The sequence below is a fragment of the Orycteropus afer genome, unplaced genomic scaffold, assembly GCF_000298275.1.
Source record: "Orycteropus afer afer isolate SDZICR_OR568_19922 unplaced genomic scaffold, OryAfe1.0 scaffold00510, whole genome shotgun sequence".
NCBI classification, from domain to species: Eukaryota; Metazoa; Chordata; class Mammalia; order Tubulidentata; family Orycteropodidae; genus Orycteropus; species Orycteropus afer.
Window position 1 is genome coordinate 646,902 of NW_006922097.1, and position 14,147 is coordinate 661,048.

The following is a 14,147-nucleotide window of genomic DNA, read 5'->3' on the forward strand; positions in this document are numbered from 1 at the left end:
GCGAGCGGCCCCGGGGCGCAGAGGGGGCCGGTGCTGGGCTAGGCGCCGCCGGTCGCCATGTGCTCCCAGCTCTGGTTCCTGACAGACCGCCGGATCCGCGAGGACTACCCGCAGGTGCAGATCCTGCGCGCCCTCCGGCAGCGCTGCTCCGAACAGGACGTGCGCTTCCGGGCGGTGCTCATGGACCAGATCGCCGTCACCATCGTCGGCGGCCACCTCGGTGAGCGAGGCGGGCCCCAGGAGGGCGGGGAGGCGCGCCAGCATCCCCGAGTGGTGGCTGGGTGGCGCGCTCACTCCGGCCTCCCTTAGCCACGTCTTTTTCGGGTCACCCAAACCAGCAGCTCTCCTCCTGCGATACCTCTTTGGGTTGAGGAAAGCTCCTAGCCTTGATAGCTTTCCTTCACCACAACCATCTGCCCCGGGGCCAAGACGTGAGACGTGATTTGATTTACTTGAGGCACTTTGTTTTGTAAGAAACTCAAATTCATCTGAAGCCACCAGAATGTCAGAGGAAAATCAACTGCCTCCCCAAATTTGTAAATTCTGCTTGTAGTGATACCTGTCCTTTCAGATTCCAAGATTTACAGAAAACCCCACTAAATTTACAAAATTGCCATTAGGATACGATGTTTCAGTTTTCTGGGAATGTGAAACCATCAGTAATGCACTATATAGAATATAATTCCCCAACTAGCAACCTATATATGGTCAAAAATCTGAGAACAATTGTAGTCACCTGTCAAGTATTAAGTGTGAGAGTAGACTTTGGATGGATTTTCTTTAACTTATCCTCCTCCCTTCACTTGTAATTGAATTCTAATTTCAGAAAAGCCAAGATTTCAGGTACAGACCATTCTGACCTCACTGATCACTCCACTGCTGTGTCCAAGAGACTTTTTTGGGTAAGACTTGGTTACCTTCTGTGACCCTGACTTCAAAAATTATGCTTACTATCAGCAGTCTTTGGCTTAGAGATTCATGACTTAGGAATCCTCCCCTGGCTTGCTTTTGAGTCTCTCCATCACTCCACTGGAGGAATCCAGCTGCTCAAGGCATTCAGTTTAGGATGCTTCACGGGATACCATTCATATTATTTTAATCGCAGCAGGTTAACTGGCTCATAATTTGTTACTTTTCTCTGGTGGGGAAAAGATTTCGAATTCTGAATAAGCTACTTACAAGTGAAATTTTGAATTCAACCTATTTCTAAGTTGAATATTTCTGTTATAGATATTTCATCCATAATTGTATCTATACCCTTCCTAAGTAGTATCAGATTATATAGCTATTGTAGAAATACATTACCGCTATTAGATGTCTTACATTTAGCCTAAAATAGTATCTTTCAAGCTTAAAGTGTAACCCCTCCCGATCCTTGATTAGCTAAAACCTTCGTGGTTACTTAATGTAGAACTAGATACCTGGACAGGGAGTTTGAAGATATGGGTTCTCTGATGCTTATAAGTATTTGGCTTTACTTTGGGCAAGTCATTCTGTGTCTTTGAATCTCAAGTTTCTCATTTGTCTAACTAGGGGCGAAGTTTCCTCCAGCTCTAAGTCTGTGTTACATGGGATAATCTGATGATTTTACTGATCAACAAGTACTTAATATACATTTTACCACCCCCATGATCAGCTTGTTTGCTTTTCTTCTCCTTCTCCCGGATTCACCTTTTTTATAGCTTGTAATGTCCTTTTTTTTTTTTTGGCAGTTATGCTCTGTTTCATAGGGTTGTTTTGAGTTGGAATCGACTCAATGGCATTTGGTTCAGAATATCCTTTTTTGACATACGCTAACTGAAATTTCACATGTAGACCCATCACTAAGTTTATATAAGAGTAGGAAAATGCTTTCTGTTTTGTTTTTAAAACCCCATTTTAAAGAATTAGGCCTAGAAAAGTGAGAAAATTGAATTATAATGCTACAGAAACACTTAAATCCTTTTGTTTAATGTCTTAAAACTTGGAATTCATGTGTGAAAATCTGTTAACACACCAGGAGCTTTCAAAGAAAATCTAGATAGTAATTTGCTTGATCAATGGAGAAATTGGAAAGGAGTTTTTTTTTTTTTTTTAAGTTCTAGTTTTTTGCTAATTCAGAGATAGCCACAAACAATACATAAAACAAATCTATTAGGTCATCATTTCTGCCCATCCGTGACTCTTGGCCTGACATTGAAATTCTTTCTGCCTGAAATGCCCATCTGGTCCAGCTTCTCCCACATAGTGAACTTCAAATGCAGCTCAAGTGTTACTCATTTCTATAAAGGCTTTCTTGAGCTCTGTACCCTGTCCCAGTTAATCCCTCTCTTCCATCTACTGCCAAATGACATTATGCAAACTTTTAAAAATAGCAACTCTTTTAGGAGTCCCTAGGAGCACAGACAGGTAAACACTTTGCTAATAACTGAAAGGTTGGGGATTTGAATCCATTCAGAGGTGCCTCAGAAGGCCTGGGCAACCTACATTTGAAAAATCACAGCCATTGGCAGCCCTGTACAGCATGCTACATAGAGTCGCAGTGAGTTGGAATCAGCTTGATGGCAACTAGTTTTGATCATATTTTGTTGTATTTTATTTATTTACAACTATCCTGCTTCCCACCTCCAAGACTGGGGAATCCTCAAATGTATGCTCCCTAACTGGCACAGCACATAGTAGCCCTTCAGTTAATCAGTTAATGTTTGTTGGGTGACTGAGTGAGGTACCTTAAAGGTTAGTCAAAGTTTATGAGATTTTTACTGTGATTAGTTTCTGTGTTTGGGAGATCACGACTGGATGTATAAATATTTTTGTGAGGAGCCATTATATGAGGACAGATTCACTAGTGAGAATTAAATCCTTTAATCATTCACAAACCTATATGACTAACTGGCTCAAGACTCTAGTCACAAACTCAGATAAAATGAGCCTGACTTAGAAATGAGAGTGTTACGTTGGCTTCTCTGGGACACAATGATTCAGCATTCCTCCTTTATTTTCACAGCTAAACCTTAGTGGTCAGATGACAGCTTCTAGGTCAGATTCTTTACATCGAGGTGTTCTGGGATCCTTTTATTTGGTTTTAACAACAATCAGGTGAGTAGGATTTTTTAAAAGTGGGGGTTGGGGAGAGGACCCTAACTAAATTTCTATGAAGAAATAATAGTCTACCTCAGCTTGCCAAAAGAAGGACTCACAGAGAAAGGATTAACTTCCATTACTGTTTAAGAAGACACTAGCAGGAAAATGTACCATGCCAACCTTTGTCTCTCAGAGGTCTTTAACCTTGGCTCTTCTAAAGCCCTATGTCTGACACCACGTGATCTGAATAACACCACTAATGGAAAGGTCAAAAATGACCCAGCATATATGATATTTTCAAACTAATATGAGTGGAGAAAAGATATGCTTTACCACACGGGTCCACTTACATAGCTACAGGCTGACCTCAGGGATGGGTCGGAAGTTTAATTTATGTTTTAATATTAGTTTTTAGACCTCAGAAACTTTGTTAAGTAGAGTTCTAGAAACCATAGATTGGGATCCTTAGAGCATCTCAAAGCCCTACTTAGATTTCCAAACTATCTATTGCTGCTACCATGACCCACCAAAACCCACTGCCTTCAAGTTGATTCTGACTCATAGCAACCCTATAGGACAGAGTAGATCTGCCGTCATAGGGTTTCCACAGCTGTAAATCTTTAAGGAAGCAGACTATCTCATCTTTCTCCCAAGGAGCAGCTGGTGGGTTTCAGCTGCCAATCTTTTGGTTAGTAGCCGAATGCTTTAATGACTGCACCACCAGAACTACTGCTACCATGACACTTCTACTATATTTGTTAGACTTGCCTGGCGGAAGGGGTACTGCCATCACTCAGGATTTCCACGTGATCCCTACCTACTCCACATGTCCTTGTCACTTCCCATACTACCAGGGAGTTACTGATGCAGGTACTACAGTGCTAGCCTTACCCTATTCCAGCCCCTTCCCTACATATCCTACCTATTACCTTGAGAGGTTTCACCTTAGTGAGGTTTTATGAGTCATTGGTGACTTGGTAGAATTCTAACCTTCCATGTGAGAGACCTGGGTTCTGTTCCCAGCCAGTGCACCTCATGTGTAGCCATAGGCTTGGATGTTCCTATGATGTTGACATGTTTCAGTGGAGCTTCCAGACTAAAGTGGGCTGGGAAGGCCCAGTGATCTACTTCTGAAAGTCAGCCAGTGAAAGTCCTATGGACCACAGTAGTCCCATCCACAACCAGTCATGGGATGACGCAGTACTTTAATTCCATTGTGCGTGGGGTCGCCATGAGGTGGGATGATTTGATGGCAGCTAAAACAACAAAAATACTGTCTCTTTTTTTTTTAACTGTATTTTTAATGAAAATGTGCACAGCAAAACACACTGCCATCCAATAATTTCTACATTAGTTGCTCAATGTTCAGTGACTGGTTACATTCTTCATATTGTGTCAACATTCTCAGTTTTTCAAATGTAGTTGTTTCACTCCCATTAAATTTGTCTCACTGCCTCACAAACTTCTTATCCTTGCTGTAGAATAACTGTTGTCCATTTAGTCTCATATCAATGATTTTTTTTTTTTTTTTTTTTAATTTAAGCATAATACTTACAGGTGACATTCTGGGAAACAATACTGTTTTAAACCTATAACTTGATCTGAAATTCTATTTCTGCTTGATCCTTTACACTAAAAAGCAACTCAAGGCTCCACTATGAGCAACTGATACATTTAAATTACTTTGTGTTGGGGGACTAACAGCAATGGTGGTTCTTTATTCCTGTAACTCTATTGTTAATACTTTGATATTTTCTATATTTCCTACTCTTCAAAATGATCCTGTTCATTCACTGTATTTATTTAATTCACCAAATATTTATGAGTGCCCTCTCTGAGCCAGGCACCGTACTAGGTACTAGAGAGATAATGGAGAAAACCAGATACAGTCTTCACATTTTAATGATTTTTTTTCCATTCATTCAGTCAAGAAGGGAGCTCTCATAGTGTAGTGTCTAAGGCATTTGACTACTAACCAGAAGGATGGTGGTTCAAACCCACCAGCCACTCCTTGGAAGGAAGATTGGGCAATCTACTTCTGTAGTAATGCCGCCTCGGAAACCCAAGGAGGGGGTTGCTATGCGTCGGATCTGACTCAATGGCAGTGAGAGAGAGAGTCAAGGAATATCTATTGGCTATCTATTATGTAAAACAGTATAAGATACTGTTCTAGGCGCCAGAGAAAAGCAGATGGGAAAATAGAATATAAACAAGATAAGTAAAATATATAGTCAGTTGGTAAGGAGTGCTAAGGAGAAAAAGGGCACAGAAAGGGGATAGAAAGTTTCTGGAGTGGGAGAGGAGAGTGTAATTTTAGATAGGATGACTAAGGTGGTTTTCACCTAAAGGAGGATATTTGAGTAAAGACCATACAGAGGTGAGGAAGTGATCCATTTGGATATCTGGGAGTAGAGCAATTTAGGCAAAAAGAACAAGGAACCCACTGTGAATTGCATTCAGAGCAGAATGAATGAAGGGATGAGTTATTAGGAGAAGAGGTCAGGAGGTGGGAATGGGAAGGGGAATCAATATAATGGGTATGTAGGACTCTGTGGATCACTAAGAGACTCTGAATGGCTAAGCAGGGAATCCATTGAAGGGCTTGAGCAGAGGAGTGATCTGATCTGTCTTTTGTTTCATGGGGTCATTCTGGCTGATGTGTTGAGGATAGATTGATGGGGGTGAGGGTAAAAGGAAGATAGCTTAGGAGGTTGTTGCTACAATACAGGTGAGAGATGATAATGGTTGGGCTAGAAGGATAGCAAGGAGGGAGGTGAAAAGTGATTGGATTCTGGATATATTTTGAAGACAAAACTATCAGAATTTGGACCAGGTTTTTGCCTTGAGCAGATGGAAGAGTGAAGCTTGCAGTTTACTGATGTGGAAAGCATGTGAGAGGAGTAGGTTTTGACAGTTGATCAGTCTCAGGACTCAGTCTGAGATGCCCATGAATCATCCAAATAGGAATGTCAAGTGGGCAGATGGTTGTGGAGATTAGGATTCCATGGCAAGGCCTGTCCTGCAGATATAAAATTAGGGGCATCTCTATACACCCATCAAGGGGTTGACTATAGATAGAGAAGTCCAAGGACTGAACTCTGGGTCACTCCACTGCTTAGAGCTCAGCAGAGAACCCTGAGAAGATGCTAGAGAAATGAGGAAAACCAGGAGTGTGTGGTATCCTGGGAGTCAAGTGGAGAAAGTACTTCAAGTCGTAGGTGCAAGGACAATTGAGACATTATAAAAGAGATTACCTATATAGCACAAGTACAGGTAGATGAGTAGATGTGGTAATAAAAAAGTTCTTTTTTGGTGGCTTCAGTTTCTGTCATTGGAAAAGGAAGAGTGAGAATGAGGATAAGGGAGCAAGTAGTGAGGTTTGAGATGAGAAAGTATGCAATAGTTGTCTAGGATTAGGTAGAATGAATGGACCAGAGAAATATAACATTTGCCAAGTAGCATTAAAGGTGCACTTGAGACAAATATGCAGACTTTTTGTATTTTTTTTCAGATACATCCATTGTGCAAGAGGGCACACAAAGTAGGCAGAGAGTTGGATCTCTCACTGGGATTGTTTAGCCAAATGAGTATGACGTAGCAAGACAGGTGCAGGGATTTGAGGGAAGGGTATGATTAGGGTGCTTGATCATTAAGTTTAAGTAGGTGTGGGGTAGTAAATTACCTTGTATGGCTTTTCTAGCCATAAGTCCTTGTAAACTCCATGGTGAAATTTGCTGTGAGCAACTGAGGAGCTCTTGATTGTTAAAGTTATCCACCTGGGGTATGTCTGTTGGGAATTGCACAAAGCAATATTCTGTGAAGTTTGCTCTTTCTCAGGTGCTTAGAATTCTAATGTAATGATCGGTTGGTTTGGCCACTCTGCCAGGCTCAAAAGGAGCCCTCCTAGAGGAAAAAGGAGTCTCTCTGACTGCTGGCTGAGAAGGATGTGCTGCTGAGAGAAACACACTCCTGAGAGACACGTGCTGCTGAGAGAGACACCAAGAGACATGCGCTACTGAGAAAGAGACACTGAGACACACACACTGCTAGGAGAGAGACTGAGAGAGACTTTTGGCTGAGAGACGGCCAGCTGAGAGAGACTGAGCGTTGTTCCTGAACTTGAATTGTAGCCTGGTGCCTCCCTAATAAACCCCATAATCTGTGAGTTCTGTGTGGCCACCGCAGCGAATTATCGAACCCAGCAGAAAGGTGGTGGGTACTGCGGGAGGAACGGTTGGCGTCAGGGTTGATGAAAGGGCTGGAGGGAGGCAGCATGTCTGGCCTCACAGGAATAGGCCTTGGGCTATTGATGTTGATTCTGTCTTCCTCTCGTGTGGTTAGAGGCGGTCAGAAGATGCGGCCTCCCTGCCCCTTTGGCAGTAGGATAAGAAGGGAAGTGAGAGTATGAAGGGGGTTAAGGACAGTGAAAAGATGGAATGATTTTTGCATAGTTGTTCCTGGAGTAGTCAAAGTACTGCTAAATTTAGTGTGTTAGAGGAAGTAAGCTGGGAAGATAGGAAATGATGGCTGGAGATTGAAACTATGGCAGTTGCATAAAATCTAGCATGTTACTGATGGCTGCTGTCATGGGGTGGTAGGCAAGATCCTTCGAAGAAAGATCAAGAAACCAAGAGGCCAGGGCATTGGAAGGATCAGGCGTAAAGATATTGTCGTCACTTCTATGTATGACCCATGGGAAAGAGTCAGTGAGTAAAGAACTAAAGCTTTGAAGGACAGAAGGAGTGGGTACTGTGTCCCCCCTCCAGGTTCAGAAATGACTAGAATAAGGAGTGGAGTGGAGTCTGATGACATGTATTAAAGCTGAGTGCTTTAGGGAGGAGAAAGGGAGAATGGTTTGGAAGCAGTAATGAGGAGCAAGAAGGATATCTTCCCTACTTTTAGGCCCAGTAATCTGAGTTGTGAGGCAGAGAAAACAGCCACAATATGAGGGAAGCAGTTTCATCAGGGGAGAGCCAGCGTTCAGTTGGACTCAGAGAAAATAAAGGCAATATTCACTGAAAAAGCTGAGGATGAGGAGATTTGCTTACCCAGTGATTGTGAGCTCCAGAGGGCATGGTGGAAATGAGGAGGAATAGAAGGTGGAATTAGAAAAGGCAATGCCAGAGTTATATGGTGCCTATAGTCCAGGAAAATGGCATGGTGTTGGTGACTGGACTCTTGTGACTGACATGAACAGGGATAAAGGTCATGTTGAGGCTTATCTTAGTGATTGCAAGGTAGAATGGGTTGGTGAGGCAGGTGGGGAGGAGGGAAGATTTGCAAAATTCTGGAATCCTTTCATTTTGCAGGAAACTGAGACCTACAGAGATTTTGTGCCTTGCTGTCTTAGTTACTTAGTGTTGATGCAACACAGACTCCACAAGGAGTGGCTTTAAAGAACAGAAATTCATCTTCCCGTAGTTCTGGAGGCTAAAAGTCCAAATCAGCGTCCTGGCCCTGTCAGTTTTTTCCATGTCAGTAAGCTAGGTATTCCTTGGTTCCTTGGGGTTCCCTGGCTTCTAGGTGATCCTCACATGACACCTTTCTTCCCTGGTATGTGTATCTTTTTCTATTCTGGTCTTTTTATAACTTAGAAGTGATTAGGTTTAGGATTCACCCTACACTTGTATGATTTCATTAAGAGAACAAAAGAAAACCCCTATTTCCAAACAGGATCATATTGCAGGTACATGGACCAGGATTTCAACACATATTTTGGGGAGACACAATTCAATCCATAACACTTGACAAGCTGTTAAGTGGCAGCTAGGGATTGAATCAGGTCTTCAGACTTGAAGGCCAGTATTTTATCCACTTGGCCATATTGCCATTTATCTCGTGTTATCACAACTTCTTCAAATGTCTTTCCAAATACAGACAGTCTGTGAGTTACGGACAAGATCAGTTCCTAAGTGTGTCTTTAAGTCAAATTTGTAGGTGAGTCAGAAGAGGTACATATGGTTCTTATTTAGCCTTACTTCAGTGCAAGAAAAAGCTTGAAGGCTTTTCAATGATTTGAAAGCTGCATACGCAGCAAGTGAAGGTGGTTGTGATGAAGAATTTGTTACCAGTAGGGGTTGGTTCAATCATTTCAAAGTGAGGGCAAATTTGTTGTTAAGTGCCTTTGAGTCAGTTCCAATTCATAGAGACCGTATGTATAGCAGAAAGAAACACTGGCCTGTCCTGCACAATCCTCACAATCATTGCTATGCTTGAGCCCATCATTGCAGCCATTGTTTCAATCCATCTCATTGAGGATCTTCGTCTTTTTTACTGACCCTCTACTTTACCAAGCATGATGTCCTCTAGGGACTGGTGACTCCTGATAACATGTCCAAAGTACGTGAGGCAGTCAATCACCATCCTTGCTTCTGAGGAGCATTCTGGCTGTACTTCTCTCAAGACAGACTTGTTCATTCTTTTGGTGATTCAAGGTATTGTCGATATTCTTCAGCAAATAATTTAAAGGCATCAATTCTTTGGTCTTCCTAAGTCATTGTCCAGCTTTTGCACACGTATGAGGCAATTGAAAATACCATGGCTTGGGTCAGTCACACCTTAGTCTTCAAAGTGACATTTTTGCCTTTTAACACTTTAAAGAGGTCTTTTGCAGCAGATTTGTCCAATGCAATATGTTCTTTTATTTCTTGACTGCTGCTTTCATGGACATTCGTTGTGGATTCAATTAAAATGAAATTCTTGACAACTTCAGTGTTTTCTCCATTTATCATGATGTTGCTTACTAGTTGTGAGGATTTTTGTTTTCTTTATGATGAGGTATAATCCATACTGAGCAGGAGCTCAGGTGGCATAGTGCCTAAGGTACTGAAGGCACTAAGGCATCAGAGGGTTGACAGTTCAAACCCACCAGCCACTCCACAGAAGGAAGATGGGGCAATCTACTTCCGTAAAGATTTACCACCTTGGAAACCCAGTGGGGGTTACTATGAATTGGAAACTACCTGATGGCAGTGGGTACATAATCCATACTGAAGGCTCTAGTCTTTGATCTTCATCAGTGCTTCAACTCTTATTCACTCTCAGCAAGCAAGACTGTCATCTGCATATCACAGGTTGTTAATGAGTCTCCAATCCTTATGCCATGTTCTTCTTCAGATAGTCCAGCTTCTCTGATTATTTGTTCAGCATACAGATTGAATATGTATGGTGAAAAGATAAACTATGAAGCACACCTTTCCTGATTTTAAACCACACAGTGTCTCCTTGTTCTTTTCCAACGACTGTCACTTGGTCTGTGTACAGATTCTGCATGAAAACAATTCAGTGTTCTGGAATTCCAGCATTGCATTCTTTTGTTGAAACATCTCAATTGGTATTTGGTCAATTTCTGGTGCCTTATTTTTTCTCAGTGTCTTCAGAGCAGAGGACAAATTTAAATACATTAAAGGGTAAGTAGGAGTCATCTGTAGGTCAGGTGTTCATAACCTAGGGACTTAATGTACTTATTTAGCCCTGAGATATTCCTGAGCTCAGTACTTACAGGATTGCCATGCCTTTACCATCAATTTCTTTCTGAGAAGTAGGCATTATGCATTTATTACATGCTTCTTCAGAGCCCAGAGGCACTATGAGGCAACATCTCCTTTCTGAAATGTTCCTTGATTCTCTCTCCCCAGGCAGAGATACTCACCCTAACTGTTTTCCCCTCTTTTGCTATCCCTGTATATTGATATATATGTGTGTCATGGCTCTTATCACATTGTGTTATAATCATTCATTTCGTCCCACAACTCCTGCCCCAACTGGACTGATATACTCTTCTTAATATTTAGTTGCTTTGCACAGGGCATTAATGGCATTAATCACAGTTGTGTGTTGTCTTCTTAAAGTCCAGGGATGTTGTTTTCTTCACTCACCTGCCACCCCCAAACTTAGCCTTTAGGACAGTGTCTGTAGCTTAGCTGTCAGTGGCCCACCCATGTCCATTTAGCCTTTATCATTTGACTATACTGGGGCCCTACTTCTAACCACCAGCATCTGCATCTCTTTGCTGAAAGCTTTCTCTAGTCACAGGAGTCTAAATTTTCCATACACACATGGCAAGCCAAAAGGCCAGGGAATTAACACAACACCCAGGAGCAACCCTCAACCAAAGGCCAGTAGGAGTTAATGTATAGAAAATAGACATTGTTAGCTTCTTCACCTACTGGGTAGGATAATTGAAGTGTGTGTACTAAATGAAGCCCTAGCTTTTGCCAGCAGAATTGCCCCAAGTGGTCACTCCCTTGATCAAATTCACTTTATTTGCTCCATTCTCTTCCTTTTCTCCTTCCTCTACTCTCCTCCTAGTGTTTCTGGAAATTACCACCTAAATAAACTTACTTGCATGTAAATCTTTGTCTGAGGGTATTCTTCTAGGGAAACCTAGACTAACACTGGGCTTGGCACAAAGTAGGTGCTACCTAAGTATTTGCTAAATAATTACATGAGGCAATAGATGTGTTGAGTGAATGAATGAATGAATATTTAAGTTGTGTGTGTATCTTTCTCCATGAGGAGACTTTAAGCTCCTGGAGGGCAGAGACTGCCTGGTTCATCTTTATATTCCCCCATCCAGTTTAATAGTGTGTCCAACTCATACCAAAAATTCAGTAAAGGTTGACTTGAATTAAATCACCTCAAAATAGCAGTTGATAGAAAGAGAAAGTGACTACATAATGACTGTGGGTTTTAATGAGGTAGAGGTGAGATTTCTTTGGGCATTGTAGCAAAGAACTTTAAAAAGGGAGGAAGATTTGTATTGCTAGTATCTGTGCAAGACTGCCTCAGCTGAATCTATCATTGGTCTAGATTATATTCCTGCTCACTGACCCCCATCTGGTCTTCTCCATTGTCTATCTGTTTATCTGTTGCTTGGTGTTTGGTGTTAATGGTAATGCAGTATAGTGGATATCCTGGTATTAGCCTCTCTTGTTTATATCTTATGTGCACAATTCAGTGTCCTTCCATTCCCCAGTGTTATCACGCTGGCCATGGACTCTTTCCATACCATCCCTCCCCAAATCCAAAAGCACAATAATGACCAGAATTACTGGTCAGATGGAGTCTGGTGGGACCCCCAAGACTATGGCTCTAGGATACACTTCAGGCCTGGGATAAAATTCACTCCCAAGAGCTGGCTCTCAGCCCAATAGTAAATAAGACGTACACGCAGAACACCCAACCCAGGGTGATGTACCCACTTACTCTATGGATATACATACCTTGGAGCAATCAACCATGGGACAATCCGAGGGGCAACTTTCATATGGAGGAAAAGCTGGACAGACAGGAATGCATAACTGAGAAGGGCATGCAGGGGAGGAGTTACTGGGAAGGGAGAGGAAGAGACTGGGTTAGGGTTGGGGATGGTAATTGGGGACTGAAACCAAGTGTACACTAAATGTTGAATGTAAAACAAATTCTGCTCTGTAAATTTGCACCTAAAGCACACACAAAAAAGGGAGGAGGAGTAACAAGAACAAATTGTTAAGACTAAAACTAACTTCCTTATAACAAAATGCGGAGGGAGTGAGTTCCAGTAAGATGGCTGAATAGGCAGAAAGACTTTATAGACTCTCTTCAACAAAAAAAGGGGAACCAATTAACACAGATACAGAAGATAATCCTGGACCCCTGAGGCTTGAAGGGAAGCATATAGAAGTGTACTAAACTCCAACTAGCAGAAGAATTTGCATGAAAACACCAAGCAAGAAAACATGGAGCTGCGGTCTGGCAGCGATCCTGACAGCACAGAAAGCTTGCATATTGCCAAGCAGTGGTAGGACTTAAGAATTAACCTAAAAATCAGCCCTGCTAGCCAGGGACTACAGGGAGGACTGCTCTGGTGGCTGGTGAATAAAAGAGAAAGGAGCAAAGAGGAAGGCGGGCTGAGCTGTGGACTTTTCTCTGTCCAGAGTGTGCAGCCATTTTGAATGTTTACAAGCGGTTTGACCATTTTGGATATTTAAAGCAACAGTGTTCTCCCAGATTCCAGGGACTAGAACAGGCTCCACTTGCTGGGAACCACAAGGATATTCCAAACCTGGATGACTGGAAAGGTGCGACATTCCCCTTGTTACTCTTATACCCCACACCCTCTTGGTGAACAGATATGCTGCCATCCCTCACTCCCACCCACCTTCTGGGCCTGGAGGAACTCCATCCCACTCTGTGTGCTCTGACAGAGGCTGGGTGCCCTGCCCTGCCTTGCCCTGATTTTTTTTTCTTTTTTCTGTTTTTTATTTAGTTTGTTTTTGTCTGTTTTAAAACTACTATTATTATTACTACTTTTGTTCTTTTTACTATTATTCTTTATTTTCCCCTCCCAGGTTCTAGTTTTCAGCTTTTTTTTCTTTTTTTCTTTTCCCTGTTCCTGGTTGCATTTTTTTTTCTTATTCATGATTAACCCCATTCCTTGTTTTTCTTTTTGCGTTTATTCCATATATTTTTTTCCATTATTCTCCTCTACCTATTTTCTCTTATTGCCCTCTCCCCAGATATTGCAGGTATTTTTTCTTTTTCCCTTTTTTCTTTTTTTGGTTCTGGTTCCTATGTGATTATACAGTGTATTTTTTGTCCGTGTGCTTTTACTTTTTTGATGGTTATTCAGTTGTTATTTTTGTCTAACTGAGTGGAAGACAGCAACAGTCCCCATACAACATAACTACACCCACACCTCCTGCAGCTTCACTTACTGAGTGGGAGCCACCATTTCCTTCTCCACCAATGGGCCAAAAATAAACAACCACCAGGAAGAGCCTGACTTACCCTTGGCTGCTCTTCACAAACAACAGAGATCTAAATATAACAATACCATGATATCTTGGAGAAAACAGACCATCACAGTCCACAAAAAGAAGCAAGATAAAGTGGTAGAAACAAGGGAACGGGATACAGACCCAGAACACATCCCTGAAGAAGAAGCAGCATTGGAACTCTCTGAAAAGGAATTCCAAAGAATTATATTTAGGTATCTTCAAAGGAAAAAGAGTAAACACATGGAAACTGAACAACACCCTCCTTAAGAAAAACTGGGTAAGAGAAGAAATAAAAATTGAAAGTAAAAAATTCCTTGAATCAAA

General features: G+C 41.9%; 1 protein-coding gene across 1 annotated transcript in view; it reads left to right on the plus strand.

The window, feature by feature from the left end:
* The first annotated feature begins 57 nt into the window (after positions 1-57).
* The window catches only part of RIMKLA (ribosomal modification protein rimK like family member A), a 50,421-nt gene continuing 36,331 nt past the window's right edge, over positions 58-14,147 (plus strand). Inside the window, exon 1 of the mRNA XM_007955555.2 lies at positions 58-220. Coding sequence (XP_007953746.1) covers positions 58-220 — 163 coding nt within the window. The remainder of the gene's footprint in view (positions 221-14,147) is intronic.